We start from the raw sequence: 14,345 nt of genomic DNA on the forward strand, positions 1-14,345 counted from the left end.
AATTCTTTTCAACATAACTTGTTATCTGTAAAAATTAGCCTTAGTAAAGATTAGGTACATTGCGAGCATTTTTTCTAAGTTGGCTGGAAAAACTAACTTAGAGGTTGGCTGGAATAAACCAACACCCTTCCTAAGCCCAGGACAAAGGCTACAGGACGTTTGGTCGGAATAACCAAACATTGTTCTAAATTGACTGGAAAAACTAACTTAGAGGTTAGCTGGATTAAACCAACACCCTTCCTAAGCCCAGGATAAAGGCTGCAGGACGTTTGGTCGGAATAACCAAACATTGTTCTAAGTTAGCTGGAAAAAATAACTTAGAAATTGGCTGGATTAAACCAACTCTTTGTACTCTTCAGCCAAAGTATGGGTATGGCTGAAGAAGTGGTTGGGTGGATTAAACCAACTCTTTGTACTCTTCAGCCGAAGTATGGGTATGGCCGAAGAAGTGGTTGGGTGGATTAAACCAACTCTTTGTACTCTTCAGCCGAAGTATGGGTATGGCTGAAGAGTGGTTGGGTGGATTAAACCAACTCTTTGTACTCTTCAGCCGAAGTATGGGTATGGCTGAAGAGTGGTTGGGTGGATTAAACCAACTCTTTGTACTCTTCAGCCGAAGTATGGGTATGGCTGAAGAGTGGTTGGGTGGATTAAACCAACTCTAAGTACTTTTCAGCCAAAGTATGGGTATGGCTGAAGAGTGGTTGGGTGGATTAAACCAACTCTTTGAACTCTTCAGCCGAAGTATCGGTATGGCTGAAGAGTGGTTGGCTGGATTAAACCAACTCTTTGTACTCTTCAGCCGAAGTATGGGTATGGCTGAAGAGTGGTTGGCTGGATTAAACCAACTCTTCGTACTCTTCAGCCGAAGTATGGGTATGGCTGAAGAGTGGTTGGGTGGATTAAACCAACTCTTAGTACTCTTCGCCGTCATCGTCACTAAACGAGTCGTACAGATTATTCGCTTGCCCTCCATTGAGTCATGACAATGACATCTAAATTGAAAAGTGTAAAACAATCAAGGTATTAATTTTAATGATATAAAATTTAGGTAGTAGGTTAATGAGTATAGTACTAAAATTTTAACAAATACATGTAAAAGAGCATGGTCAGAATAGTACAAAATAAGAAACATTGGAATGCGCAATTCATGATAGTATTGCAACAACAAAAAACATAGTGAGCGGGAAAAAAAAATTAGGAAAATGCCTAGCTCAGTCTAAACCGAAAGCAAATAGAAAGCGGGAAAAAAGAAATTAGGCCAACGCCCAACATAGTCTAAACCGAAAGGAAAAAAAAAAAAAAAGAAGGAAGCAAGTTAAAAAAAAAAAAAAAAACCCAAACAATTCAGAAAGCACCCAGCCTTGTCACAAAGTATGTCGACCTTCACCTCCACTCGAACTATGGGATCACCAAGCTTCTCATAAACTGAGGATCCAAAGGTACCTCATTTCGGGTTCCATGGTCACAAACATGGTTCGCCATTCTAGTAATGTGAATATGTTCATGGCCTTCAAATACAAGCTCGGATCCAGGGCCATTGATTTTAGGATGTCCATTCAGGCTGAAACTGAGTACGCATCAGATGCCCCAGCGTTTGCCTCTGCTCGAAGGTAAAACTGTTCACCTGCGTCACATGAACATTGCCATGATTGAAGTGCATCATCCATTCTTGGGTTCTTGTTGGACTGACCATGCCCACTAGACTTACGCTTACCTCCGGAAGTGCAAGATTCATCTACTATGCCTTTCCTTGATGTATATGCATGAAAGCGTTCATCCATTTCTCGTTCGTCATCAGATGTAGGTGCACCTTGACGAGAAGAACGGACGAATGGTCTAGTGGCAAATGACTTGGCAAATATTTCTGATATTAGCTCATAATGTTCAAGACCTTTGGTTTGGAATTGTTTTGCATTTGGGTGTGCCTACAAGTTGTAAACATTAATTAATCATTAAACCAAAATTCTCTATACACATGGTTGTGGTAAATGTATGCACCAAAACAATTACCTGAACATAATTTTCCCAAGCATCTTCTATGGTAGTCACTGTTTGAGTTATTGGATCCCAGCCCAATCCCGTGTGATTTTTTAGAGCAACAAACTCTTTGTAGTTTGCCTTCAAACACGCGTACTTACCCTTCAATTTTCTTTGCCCAAAATTTTTTCCAAGCTTTTTAGTCATCTCCTCATCAATTGTTTGCCACTGCTTTGGGTAAAAACTTCTATCTCCCTTTGACATTCAGGGACCCTCTTTCTTTATTTCATCCAATAAGATTTCTAAAAATATCTTACATTTTCGGACCCCTACATCTTAAAGTCATCAACATCGTTAGCCATTCTAGCCTAATACAAGTGCAACATATGTATGCTTATAGTTAGTTGCCTTTAGCAAGTTCAATTCAGTCATACACCTTAAACCAATTGCAACACAATTACAAAAATAAGAAATTAAAAGCACATCAAAGTTGTAGGTGTAGTCACTTCCACATACCACTTATTTAATGAGAATGAAGTATGTGAACAACTTAGTTTAATAAATCTGGTGCAATGAGTTCCACATAGCATTGTGTTTGGCAGTAAGTGAAATGAAGTATATGCATAAGAAAAGGGAATAAATTTGTGGCAGTGCAGTGTCCCTGAACAAAAAATGCAAACTTAAATTAATAAGCCATTATTACCAAAATCCACAACTGATAAGCACCATTATAAAGGCCATTAGCAATATTTAATATGAGCTTTGGCATGCAAAAGTTTACCGGATAAGGACAATCATTTTCAGCAGTGGAGGAATTGACTGATGGTTGAGGAGATCTCTTCCTCTTAATTTTTGGTGTATTGAACAATGACCGAGGAGTACTTCGTTGGCCTAAAACATTGCAAAGAAATAGTTTAAATAATTGAGTTGTATGATTAGTTTCTGCTCTTTCAGCTTCCTCCTGTATGTCCATACAGTGGACAACTACAACAACAATGAACATGTCAACTTGGCTAATTAATTATGTATATAATTTGACATTTTATTTTACGAATAGTTTTCTTCAACCAAATACACGGTTGCAGAGAAGTTCATTGGATTGTCATTGCTCATTATATTTTCCAGTTAAGTTTTTTCTTTTGTTTTCTTTTTGTTGGCCATTCTAAACTTTTTGCCTTTAAACAAAATAACTACAAATATTTTTGCATAATGTCATATACAAACTCCACAAGTAGATAAACTCCAGATTACCTTAGGTGTAGTTAGGCATTTTTTTTAAACCAATCATGGAAAGAAGGCAAAAACAAAAGCGTGTATGATTCAATTATTACCACAAAAAAAAAAACATTAACCAGAACATCCAACATTAATCATCCGTATGATCGATAAAATGTATATACGCACCAAAGGCATTTATGAAGTAAAGGAGTTGAAAACTTAATTAAATGTTCAAAAAGAATGATTTGGAGAAAGAAAATCATGTTCAAGCCAATTTGTTTAATTGCTTGCTTCCAAATTTGTTCGAGCACATTTCTACCATCATTGTTTAATAGCTTCAAAAAGTGTGACATTACCTCATAACAACAGGCAACAAAGAAAGTAAAAAAAGAAAATTTGTTTAATTGCAACAAGCCTAAATTTGTTCAGGCAAAATTTTGCCATCATTGTTTAATAGCTACAAGTAACTACACAATCTGCCATCATTGTTCAAAATTCTGCCTCATAACAATATCCATTTAATGAAACAAGTAACTACACAATCTTGCATTATACTTCAAATAATTATCAATTGAACATGGTTTCAAATATAATTCGACCACTTCAGTTACCACAAGTACTGCAAATTCAGATGAAGTTTTTTGCACCAAGTGAATTAACATAACTGATAAAATGGCGATAGTGAAACAGTTCAACAATGTTCAGCTTGAGAAAAAAACCAAACAGTCCTTCTAAATATTTTCGAAAAATTACCGATTGGGAAATTTCACCACAATTTGACAAACCCAAAGGCAATGAAGAAAAGATAAGCTTTGGGAACTTTGTAAACAAAAATCAGTGGACAGATTTTTCAAAACTCAAGTACAAAATGAAATTTAAAAAAAAAATTATTCGTTCAACACAAATTGTACCTTTTGCTTGCCTAGTTTTGGTGGCCCTCAAATCCCACCGTCCACAACGAAGACCTGAGCACAGCCTCTCCGTTTTTGCAGCGAAGGATGCCGTTGTACTTCGTCTTGGTGGGGTTTGAAGCTGGTTGGTTTGCATTTTATAGAGCCCACAACAAAAACATGATGGACATTGATGTTACAAGTCAAGATTGTGTGAAGATTTAACTCTGTTTCACTGAGACAAAAGCTAGGGCAAGATTTGGGGAAATCTATGAGGGAGAAAAGTTGTGGCTGCTCAAAGAGGACTCGTACGAGTAGATCCCCCATATTGCCTCAAACCTGTGCGACACAGAGATGAAGAAGGTGAGAGACAGTGTCGGTGCATCTATGGCGCAAGATTTCTCAAATCTTCAACAACGAACTGATGGAGGTGAGACAAGTTGGTCTCTTCGAAGGCTCTTGGGCAAGTACAGATCTTGGCCTACTGGTGTGAATTGACTTCCTTGACACAGCTGAGAGAAAGTTGTTGGACTGTTGATGAAGGATTTTTTGTATCAGAGAGATGGAGGTAAGAAGGTTCTTTTGAGAGAGAGAGAAGTGAATGACAGAAGATGCCCACAATTGTCTTGGAAACCATCTTAAGCTAGACTCTGAGATGAGTCTTCAGAGAATATTTCAAAGGTTTTTTTACCAAACACATTTTTGTACTTTTTTTCTCTCAAAAATTGATTTTGAAACATAAATCAAACAAGGCTTAAACTTTTGCAACCAAGATTCTCATCAATTTTTTTTTTTTTTTTCCAAGACTGTGCAATGTCCAGATCCATTAAATTTTCTAATCAACCCATGTAACAAGCATTGGGCCAATGACTCCCAAACCAGGCGATTTTAGGGCACTAGGTGTGAAGACACCCCTACGGGCTTAATAACTTGAGCTGAAAAAGCTATGAACCTGAACAAGTCTTTATTTTTTTTTTCAACTGTGCAATGTCTAGGTCCCTTAAACTTTCTAATTAACCCATGTAGCAAGTATTGGGCCAATGACTCCCAAACCAGATAGTTTTAGGGCACTAGGTGTAAAGACACCCCTACGGGCTTAATAACTCGAGTTAAAAAGACTACAAACCCAAACAAGTCAAATGGTTTTTTTTTTTTTTTGTAAGAATCAAGACTACTCATTTATTCTTTTTTGCAACACTAGCAATTATCTATATTGTATACCAAGGATTAGAATAGAGAGGTTACCGCTATGAAAATGTGTTCATATGAATCAAGGCATACGCATGACAAGTGTACTAATACTGCAAACACAAACAACTCTCCTAATGCAAACATCGCATGCAAATATTTACCCAATAAACCATTTTCATACAAGTCCACTATGTTTCCCAATTAACATATACTTATATCACTACCATACTAGTACAAAGTAAACATCAAGTGAAGTGGTGCAATCAAGTACAGTAAGTATAAACATGAATTGTTTTTATAAATACTCTCACCCCTCAATTGGAATACAACATTGTTCTCAATGTAAGCAACTGTAAAGTAGATAGTAAAATAAGAGAAAATGGATCTTACCAGACGGCGTATGAGCACATCCAGCGAGACAGGGACGAATAAAACACACACACATATTTTGGTGTATTTGGCCTAGGAGTAGAAAACTCATGGTATTACAAAACAAAACTTTTGGTGTATTTGTCCTAGGAGTAGAAAATAATTTACTTTCCAAACACCCCAGCTAAGAGCACCACATGTATTTGTTCTAGGAGTAGAAAATAATTTCTCCATGCCTAAAATCCTGACATGGATTTCATATTGATATTGAAATGCTGACATGGATTTCACATTGATATTGATTCATGACAAAACTGTTTTAGGTATGACTTACAAATTATTTTTATGTATTTATTAGGAAAAAATATTAAAAAAAAATTGAAAAAAAATGATGTAATTTAAATAAATTAATAAATTATTTATTAATTATTATTATTTACCTAAAAGAGGCCTAACACACTTTAACTTTAACAGTAACGGTTTAACATTGTACATATTTTAATATCACCACAATAATAATTATATAAGAATATTTTGGAAAGTAAGTTAAAAGACAAATTTTTGACTTTTTTTAATTTTTTAAAAATGTATAAAAAAACAAAGAGATAATATTTTCAAAAAAATTAAAAAGTCAAAAAATTAATTTTTAACTACGTTACCAAAATAGGCCATAATAATCCGAAATGGAGTAGGTGTTGTCACAGCGCCGTGCTGTGACTGCAAAACGGGGTCGTTTAATTTATTTTAAAAAAAAAAACACAAGTTTAAATCACACGCAACGGCGCCTCTTTTGCCGCTAAATAACATTAGGTTTAGGTTGACTTTAGGAATAGGTTAAAACAAATAAAAATAAATAAAAAGAAAGAAAGGGCCTGTGACCACGTTTTTTTGTTTAGTATAAAATTATAATTTTATATTTAGGGTTCACTTTAGAAAAAAAAGAAGAAACTTATCTACGAAGAAAGCTTTTTTACCATTGTCATAGAAATTCATCATCAGGCTCCATCACTAATCCTCACTCATAAACACCATTTCATGCTCAATCACTCTCTTATTTCAGGTATTATAGATTGTTTATGTATATATATATATGTATGTATGTGTATGTATAATTTATATATGTGTATGTTATTATAGAATCCACACCCTATATGCAAATATAAATGTCATAACTAAAAATAATAATTATTAGTCATAATCAAAGATCACATAACCTTTTCAATTATAATTAAAATAATAATCAAAATAAGTCACAATTAATATCACAATGAGTGATAATTAGGGATGGAATCAAGATTTCATTTTCGGAGAGGTCAAAAGATAAATAATTTTTTTTCACCATATACACAAACACACATGTATATAGAATATGATATATAAATTATATATATACATAAAAAAAATTAAATACCATAGAAGCAATCTCTAATTGGATGAAGAAATTTTTTTTTTGTGCAAAATAGAAAGATAATACAAGTTGAGAGAATAATGAAATATATATTTTTTATATTGGGGGTCCTTTTATGTATAAATTGATATATATATTTTTAAAGTGCTATGACAAACAATATTTTTCATAGAAATAGGGAGCCATGACCTTCCATGGTCTTCTCCTAATTTCGTCACTGATCATAACCAAGTTATAATTTAATACTATAATAAAGTTATAATCCAAAAGTGATGTGCCTTATAACATTTTTCTATATATCGTACATGTTTATATTGTGATAGTGATGCTTGTAGTCAAAGGAAAAAAGAAAAACAAAAAATAGATGTGAAATTGTTGGTTTGAAGGCAAATCTTGATTTTATTTTTATTTTTATTTTTATTTTTTTGTGTGTGAAAATTGAGCTTGTTTTTGCTAGGTTTGAAGTTCATTCAATTTGTTAATTACTTCTTCCCAAAAAAAAATGTTAATTACTTGCATAAAAAGTAATGAATCAACTTGTGCATATATTTATATTATTATAAGGAATGGCTAAAAATTAGTGAATAGTTAAAGCGACAATTAATTATAGAGCTTATTTTAATTAATTATGAAAAATAATAGCAATTCGTTCATTATGTTGTTAGCTTCATTTGTACAACTTTTTAACAATTATCTTGCTTTTGAAGAAAAAAGTCGAATTAATTTTTGTATATATTCATTTGTACCACTTTTTAACACTTCTCTTTTTATTTTATTATCAGCTTATCGTTATTAATGGAGGTTGATGGACTTGAAAGGAGTATAGAAGATAATGCTAGATTGTTAAAAGAGCACACACCAAGTCTTGGAACTGAGTTTGAGTCAGAGGAAATTGCATATCAATTCTACAATAAATATGGAAGAATTATGGGATTTAGCATTAGAAGAGATTACCATACGAAAAGCAAGAAAGATGGTATAATGGTTAATAGAAAGTTTGTTTGCTGTAAACAAGGAGAAAAAGATAAACGAAGTGAAATGGTAAAACAACCTCGACAAGACACAAGAACTAATTGTAAAGCATTCATGTATGTCTCTTTAGATCGGGAATTATCAAAATGGGTTGTTACAAAGTTTGATGATACCCATAACCATATTATGCATCTTCCTCAATGTGCTCATATGATGCCATCTCAAAGAAAGGTTTCTGAAGCTCAAGGTATAAATATGGAATTAGCTGATGCTACTGGTTTATCACTCAAAGCATCACATGATCTCATTAGTACTCAAGCAGGCGGGAAGGAATTTGTAGGATTCACGCGAGAAGACCAAAAGAGCTACTTGCGTGTAAAAAGACAGAGAGACTTGCAATATGGTAAAGCAGGTACTTTGTTGAGATATTTTCAAAAGCAAGCTGCTAATAATCCATATTTTTACTATGCAGTTCAATTGGATGTTGATGAAATGATAACCAATATTTTTTGGGCTGACCATCAGATGATTATAGATTACGAAAATTTTGGGGATGCTGTTTCATTTGACACAACATTTCGAACAAACAAAGAGTATTGAACATTTGCTCTTTTTACTAGCTTTAACCATTTTAGAATGACAATGATTTTTGGTGCCGCTTTACTATACGATGAAACCACAGCATCATTTGCGTGGTTATTTGAAACTTTCTTGCATGCAATGTCGGGAAAAAAGCCCAGTACTATTTTACAGACCAAGATCAAGCAATGGCTAAGGAAATTTCTTATATCATGTCTGATGTTACTCATGGATTGTGTACTTTTCACCTAATGCAAAATGCCTTGAAGCATATGGACTATTTGTACAAGGGCAGCTCAACATTTGGAAGTGACTTTAAAGCTTGCATTTTCGGATATGAAGATGAAAACGAGTTAGTTAAAGCTTGGAAATCTTTGATTATTAAATACAACTTGGAGGAGAATACATGGATGAAGAAAACTTGGGAACTTAGAGAGAAGTGGGCACATGTGTACATGAAATGGTCATTTAATGTAGGTATGCAAAGCACCCAACTCAGTGAGAGCTTGAATGCAAAATTAAAAAAAACACTTAAAATCTGACCATAATATTGTTCAATTCTTTACACATTTCGATCCAGTTGTTTTAGACAAGCGGTATAATGAAAGTTATGCTATTTATCAATCTAGACAAAAGTTACCAAGAATAAAAATCAAGAGTTGTCCCATGTTAGTTCAAACAGCGAAACTATATACCTCTCCTATCTTTGACTTATTCCATGACGAGTTTGACAAGTCTCTTTCTTGCCAAGTAAGGAAATGCTGTGAGTTAGAAGGAGAAATTAAATATGTTATTGGTTTGTATGGAGAAGATAGAGAGTATATTGTGATGGGTGCAATGGAATTTGATAGTTTAGGAGGCAAAACTCTACAAAATGTTCGTTGTACTTGTCGAAAATTTGAGAGTTTTGGAATTTTGTGTGGTCATGCGATTAAAGTGCTCCATCAGATGAATGTTATGGAAATTTCTGATAGATATATACTAGTGCGATGGAGACTAGATGCAAAGGATTGTTCATCTAAAGACAAAAAAGTTATAGTGAATGAGGTTGATCCCAAGTTGGTGATATCAGCGCGTTATAGACATCTTTGTCCTAGAATGGTAAAATTAGCAGCTCGATCATCTGAATATGATACCGTATATGAGTTTGTGGACAATAGTATTTCTGATTTGTGTGTAAAAGTGGACAATATGATCATTTGACAAAATAGCCCAAATGCTTCAAGTAGTGGAGGCTCCATTGACATGGGATTAAATGATATTGATCCAAATTTTGAAAGAGTTAAGGGTTTGAAAAAGAAAGACAATGTACAAAAGAGTGGTGGTAGATTAAAGCCTTGGCATGAAAAAATTGGAAAGAGGACAAAAGTTGTTTCACGACCTTCCATCACTCAGGTATTAATCTTATTTAGCTAAGTAATTTTTATATTTTATATTTTTATTTATTTATCTTACTTTGTGCAATGTACTTATAAATACTTCATAACATCCGTAGAATATTGACCAATGCAACAACAATATAGATGTCCAAAATTCATCTTCAAACCAACCACATGTGAGTTTTTCTTTTATTTTTATTTACAATATATGGTGCAAATGTAATGATAATGACACATTGTATTTGCTTATAATTATTTAGGATGTTCATACACCTTATTGGTCACAAATGACGAATTCTGGGTATAATCTTTTCACGCATGATGTTAATTGTCGACCATCACAACCACAGTCGGTGCTTTTGTCTTCCCAAGTATCATATAGTCCACCAATTTCCCAGGTATTTAATATACTTACATTTGAAAATAAAAAATAGTCAATAAATTTTATTCTATATACATTTGCTTATATACAATCTTCTTCCATGAAATTTCAGTTGATCCAACAATGCAAACTCCTATAGAGGCTTCGTCATGTTTGGACAATGATGAATTTGTTAATTTCTCTAGCAATTCACAACCAACCCCCACAAAATTAAAAGAGATGACATTTGATTAACATATAACAATTGCCTTATCATTGCTGTAATTTTTTACTTTCTAGAAATATTGGGCTCGATCATATTATTGTTTATTCATTTTAATGATTTTGAAATTTAAATTTTAGATGATTTGGTATGTGAAGGAATTAGATTTACAATGATATTGAATATTAAATTTGTTAGTTGGTTCACAATTTAAATTCAACTTTATTTTTTTATTTTTGATTTAATTTAGTTGTTACAATTATATATATATATATGGTAGCTACATGTACTTTTTGTATTATATTGTTGTTACAGGTTATATAATTGAAATACCATTTCTTTTAAGTGTTTATATTTCAACATTGACTTTCTTTTAAAATTTAAAGTAAATTAAATCGGTAGTTTCTAAATTTTGTCACTTGTGTCGTACTGGCCCTTACACTTCCAATGGGCTCAATTTTGATCCTTAATTTTTTAGATTTTTGTGTCAATTTTGTTTAATTGATAATGACATTTGGATTTTTGACAAAAAATAATTAATGAGTTGGTTGACGTTAACTTAGTAAAATAATAAAATTTATCCTTATGTGATACATATCGCTCATATGCATATTTTTCATAAATAAAAAAAATAACAGTTATAATGAGTTAAATTAAATTAAATTAGGACAAAATAAAAATTTATATATATAGTTACAGAATCCTGTGTGATTCAATTATTTATTTATTTTTAAAGCTTTTGCTAAAGTCAACCTAAATCTAAATGCTCTCCTACACCAAAGGAGGCCGTTCCGTTCTGGGTGTAATTCAATTTTTTTTTTTTAATAAATAAATTAAACGACCCCGTTTGCTGTCACAGTATGGTGCTGTGACAGCACCTACCTACCCCGTACCCCTAATAATCATCATTATTTATTTAACCAACCACCCCGCAATCAAACCCGCATAAATTTAAAGCCACAGCACAGGTTGTCCGGAGAACACATCAATTGCAATCTCGTCCCAGACCAAATTGTCCATTAATTTAACAACAATGAAGGTTGAAATCCAGTCCACGAACCTAGTAAAACCATCAATCCCAACTCCACTTCACCTCAAAAACTACAAGCTCTCCTTCATCGACCAGTTAGCTTCTCCAATCCATTTCGGCATCCTCTTCTTCTTCCTTTCCGATGGCCAACAAGACACTGATCATAATCCAAGACTGTGCGATCAGTTAGAGAATTCACTCTCCAAAACCTTAACCCGGTTTTACCCGCTGGCGGGTCGATATTCCAAACCCGATTTCTCAGTCGATTGCGGTGACCAAGGGGTTGAAGTGTCCCGAGCACGGGTCGACGGACACCTCTCGGAGATTGTCCATGGACGACCTGAAACCCGATTGCTAGATACTTTCGTACCCAGCATAATTGATCTGGTTCGGCCAGTACTGCGTCCAGTACTAGCTATCCAGATCAATCTGTTCTAATGCGGTGGAATTGCGTTGGGTATTAGGATTTTGCACTCTATGGGTGATGGAGTCTCTCTTCTCACATTCCTACAAGAATGGGCTGATACAACGTAAACCGCTCAATCAACCAATTTATTACCCGAGTTTCGAGTTGGCTTCTCTCTTCCCAGGAAGAGAGCTAGTAGGGCTCAAACCTGAGCAATCTAGCAACACTGTGGCGAACAAGAAGCTCGTCACAAAGAGCTTCTTATTCGACGGTGTTACAATCTATGCCCTGAAAGCAGAAGCAACTCACCCACATCTCGGGCGCCAACCCTCGAAGGTTCAGGTTTTGACAGCATATATATAGAGGACTCTTATTCGCATCGCTCGAGCGAAACACGGACACCCGAGGCCTTCTCTGCTCTCCTTCGCCATGAGCTTGCGGGGGAGAATTCGCTTTCTTATACCCGAAAAATCTTACGGGACCCTTGTCGGGCACACGACTGCTCTGTTTATGGCAGAGGAGAGCGAGATTGAGTTGGGGAAATTGGTGAGTTTGCTAAGGAATTCAATAAGGAAAACAGGGGAGGACTTTGCGAAAGCTCGGGATGGCGATGAGATTTATGCTATGTTGATCGACTATTACAATGAGATTGGTGGAGATAGGCCCAGAGAGGTTGATCTCTGTCGTTTCACTAGCTGGTGTGGGTTTGATTGCTATGACATTGATTTTGGTTGGGGAAAGCCCAGTTGGGTTGCTACTGTGTCTAAGTTTGTGGAACTGGTTTTCTTGTTGGATAACAAATGTGGAGATGGAATTGAAACGTGGGTGACATTGAATGAAGAAGACATGATTGAATTCGAACGCCATTATCAAGATCTGTGCAAGCGCTCACCAGTCAAAATCTGCAGTAAATTATGGAGTAATTGTGTTTCTCAATGATCATCACTGGTTTATTCCAGTTTTATTTTAGAAATCTTGATTGTTGATGATATTATCTGATTTTTATGCACCTCAATCTATACTTTTCTTTTCTTTTCTTTTCTTTTCTTTTTCTTTCTATGGCAAATAAATTTTAAGAATTGAAAGATAGGAAGAGAATACAGAGGCAGAAAGCTTGTTATACATACCTTTTTTAAATTTTTTACAACTTCTCCATTTATAAGCAAATTATAAAAAATTTAGTCTCATATAATTTAAACCTTTTTAGTGAATTTCGGACTCTACAACCGAATTCAAATACATTTAGAAAATCAGTACTCTATGGATCTAGCTGATTAAAAGTTACATATCACTAAACCAGTGATGAGTGAAAGACTCTTGTCATGCTTTCAATTTCTTTTCTTTTGGCACCTTTATGGTGAGATGAGCATCAATCCAACTCTTTATTGATTTGAAACCACACCCACTTTGATAAGTTGCAGTCTTCCTCTCTATGACAAAAAACTGGTGGACCATCTCTGAATTATGATGTGATATTTTCTTTTAATTGTTGACAATCATTAGACCATTGCACTTTATTCAAGGTTGGTGTGGTTACCTCTTTCAAGAGAATCTCAGTTGTTGTTAATAATCCCTTTCTGCTAAAGTTTGTTGGTATAAATAGGTTATGAAACTACTAAATTTGTGGACTCATAGGAAGGATGCCCTGCACATTTTGGTGCATTTGCAAGTTGCAGCTATGATGGTTTAGTTTTGGTAGTGTAAACATAAAAACTGTAATAACAAACCTGTTTTCTTCATTGTGTTTGAAGTTTTATTTCGCACTTTTCTTTTCCTTTTTTGATACTAATTCTTGTTGGGTTATAAGGCCAACCCACCTGAACTATCAGAAATCAAACACACAATAATGGACATAAGATTTACGTGGTTCGGCTTCAATGCCTACGTCCACGGAGAGAACCAGAGATTTTCACTAAAACAAATAGAGATTACATAGAGGAGGAGACACTCTCACTCAACTCAAACACTCTCTACTGCCTTACACTCTCTGGTTTTTCTCTCATTCTCACAGAGATATACACTCTCTTATAAATCACTTCTGTTATTCCTTTGTTGTATATTTTTTCCTCTTACAAGTTAACTCAAATATATAGAGGAAGTTGAAGACAACATCCCATAGCTTTCCTATGTGAAGACATGGCTTGCTACCTCCCTATGATGGCTTGTCTCCCTAACTCCTCTCTCACCATTATCAACAATCGGTGGCTTCTCTACATTTGTGCCAACCAATGTCAACAATGGTGGCTACCTCTATCCAAATGAGTGAACTCAACAATTCCAAGTTCTATACAAAGCCTTAGAATGGTGGTATGCAATTATCTCAACAACGTTGTTCCTTT

The 14,345-nt window shown here is 34.5% G+C and overlaps 3 protein-coding genes across 3 annotated transcripts; all 3 read left to right on the top strand.

Moving 5' to 3' along the window:
* The first annotated feature begins 7,851 nt into the window (after window positions 1–7,851).
* On the top strand, window positions 7,852–8,628 carry LOC114256422 (protein FAR1-RELATED SEQUENCE 5-like). The gene has a single exon (XM_028196072.2). It carries the CDS (start codon window positions 7,852–7,854, stop codon window positions 8,626–8,628), a length of 777 nt encoding a protein of 258 aa, XP_028051873.2.
* A 167-nt stretch (window positions 8,629–8,795) lies between these two features.
* LOC114256421 (protein FAR1-RELATED SEQUENCE 9-like) lies at window positions 8,796–9,810 on the top strand. The gene is made up of 2 exons (XM_028196071.2): window positions 8,796–9,084; window positions 9,188–9,810. Exons 1-2 carry the CDS (start codon window positions 8,796–8,798, stop codon window positions 9,808–9,810), a joined length of 912 nt encoding a protein of 303 aa, XP_028051872.2.
* A 1,695-nt stretch (window positions 9,811–11,505) lies between these two features.
* Window positions 11,506–13,042, top strand: LOC114256437 (limonoid 7-O-acetyltransferse). Its single transcript, XM_082885742.1, has 2 exons — window positions 11,506–12,031; window positions 12,372–13,042. The coding sequence occupies exons 1-2, from the start codon at window positions 11,604–11,606 to the stop codon at window positions 12,943–12,945; spliced, it is 1,002 nt and encodes a 333-aa protein (XP_082741868.1). The 5' UTR covers window positions 11,506–11,603; the 3' UTR covers window positions 12,946–13,042.
* The last annotated feature ends 1,303 nt before the right edge of the window (window positions 13,043–14,345 follow it).

The sequence above is a fragment of the Camellia sinensis genome, chromosome 8, assembly GCF_055761805.1.
Source record: "Camellia sinensis isolate YWXY chromosome 8, ASM5576180v1, whole genome shotgun sequence".
Taxonomy (NCBI): domain Eukaryota; kingdom Viridiplantae; phylum Streptophyta; class Magnoliopsida; order Ericales; family Theaceae; genus Camellia; species Camellia sinensis.

Coding starts and splice junctions, on each gene's coding strand:
- LOC114256421 (XM_028196071.2), top strand. CDS start 8,796: ATGGCTAAGGAAATTTCTTATATCATGTCTGATGTTACTCATGGATTG. Junction 9,085..9,187: donor GAAATGGTCATTTAATGTAG/GTATGCAAAGCA, acceptor ATTTCGATCCAG/TTGTTTTAGACAAGCGGTAT.
- LOC114256437 (XM_082885742.1), top strand. CDS start 11,604: ATGAAGGTTGAAATCCAGTCCACGAACCTAGTAAAACCATCAATCCCA. Junction 12,032..12,371: donor CTAGCTATCCAGATCAATCT/GTTCTAATGCGG, acceptor ATATATATAGAG/GACTCTTATTCGCATCGCTC.
- LOC114256422 (XM_028196072.2), top strand. CDS start 7,852: ATGGAGGTTGATGGACTTGAAAGGAGTATAGAAGATAATGCTAGATTG.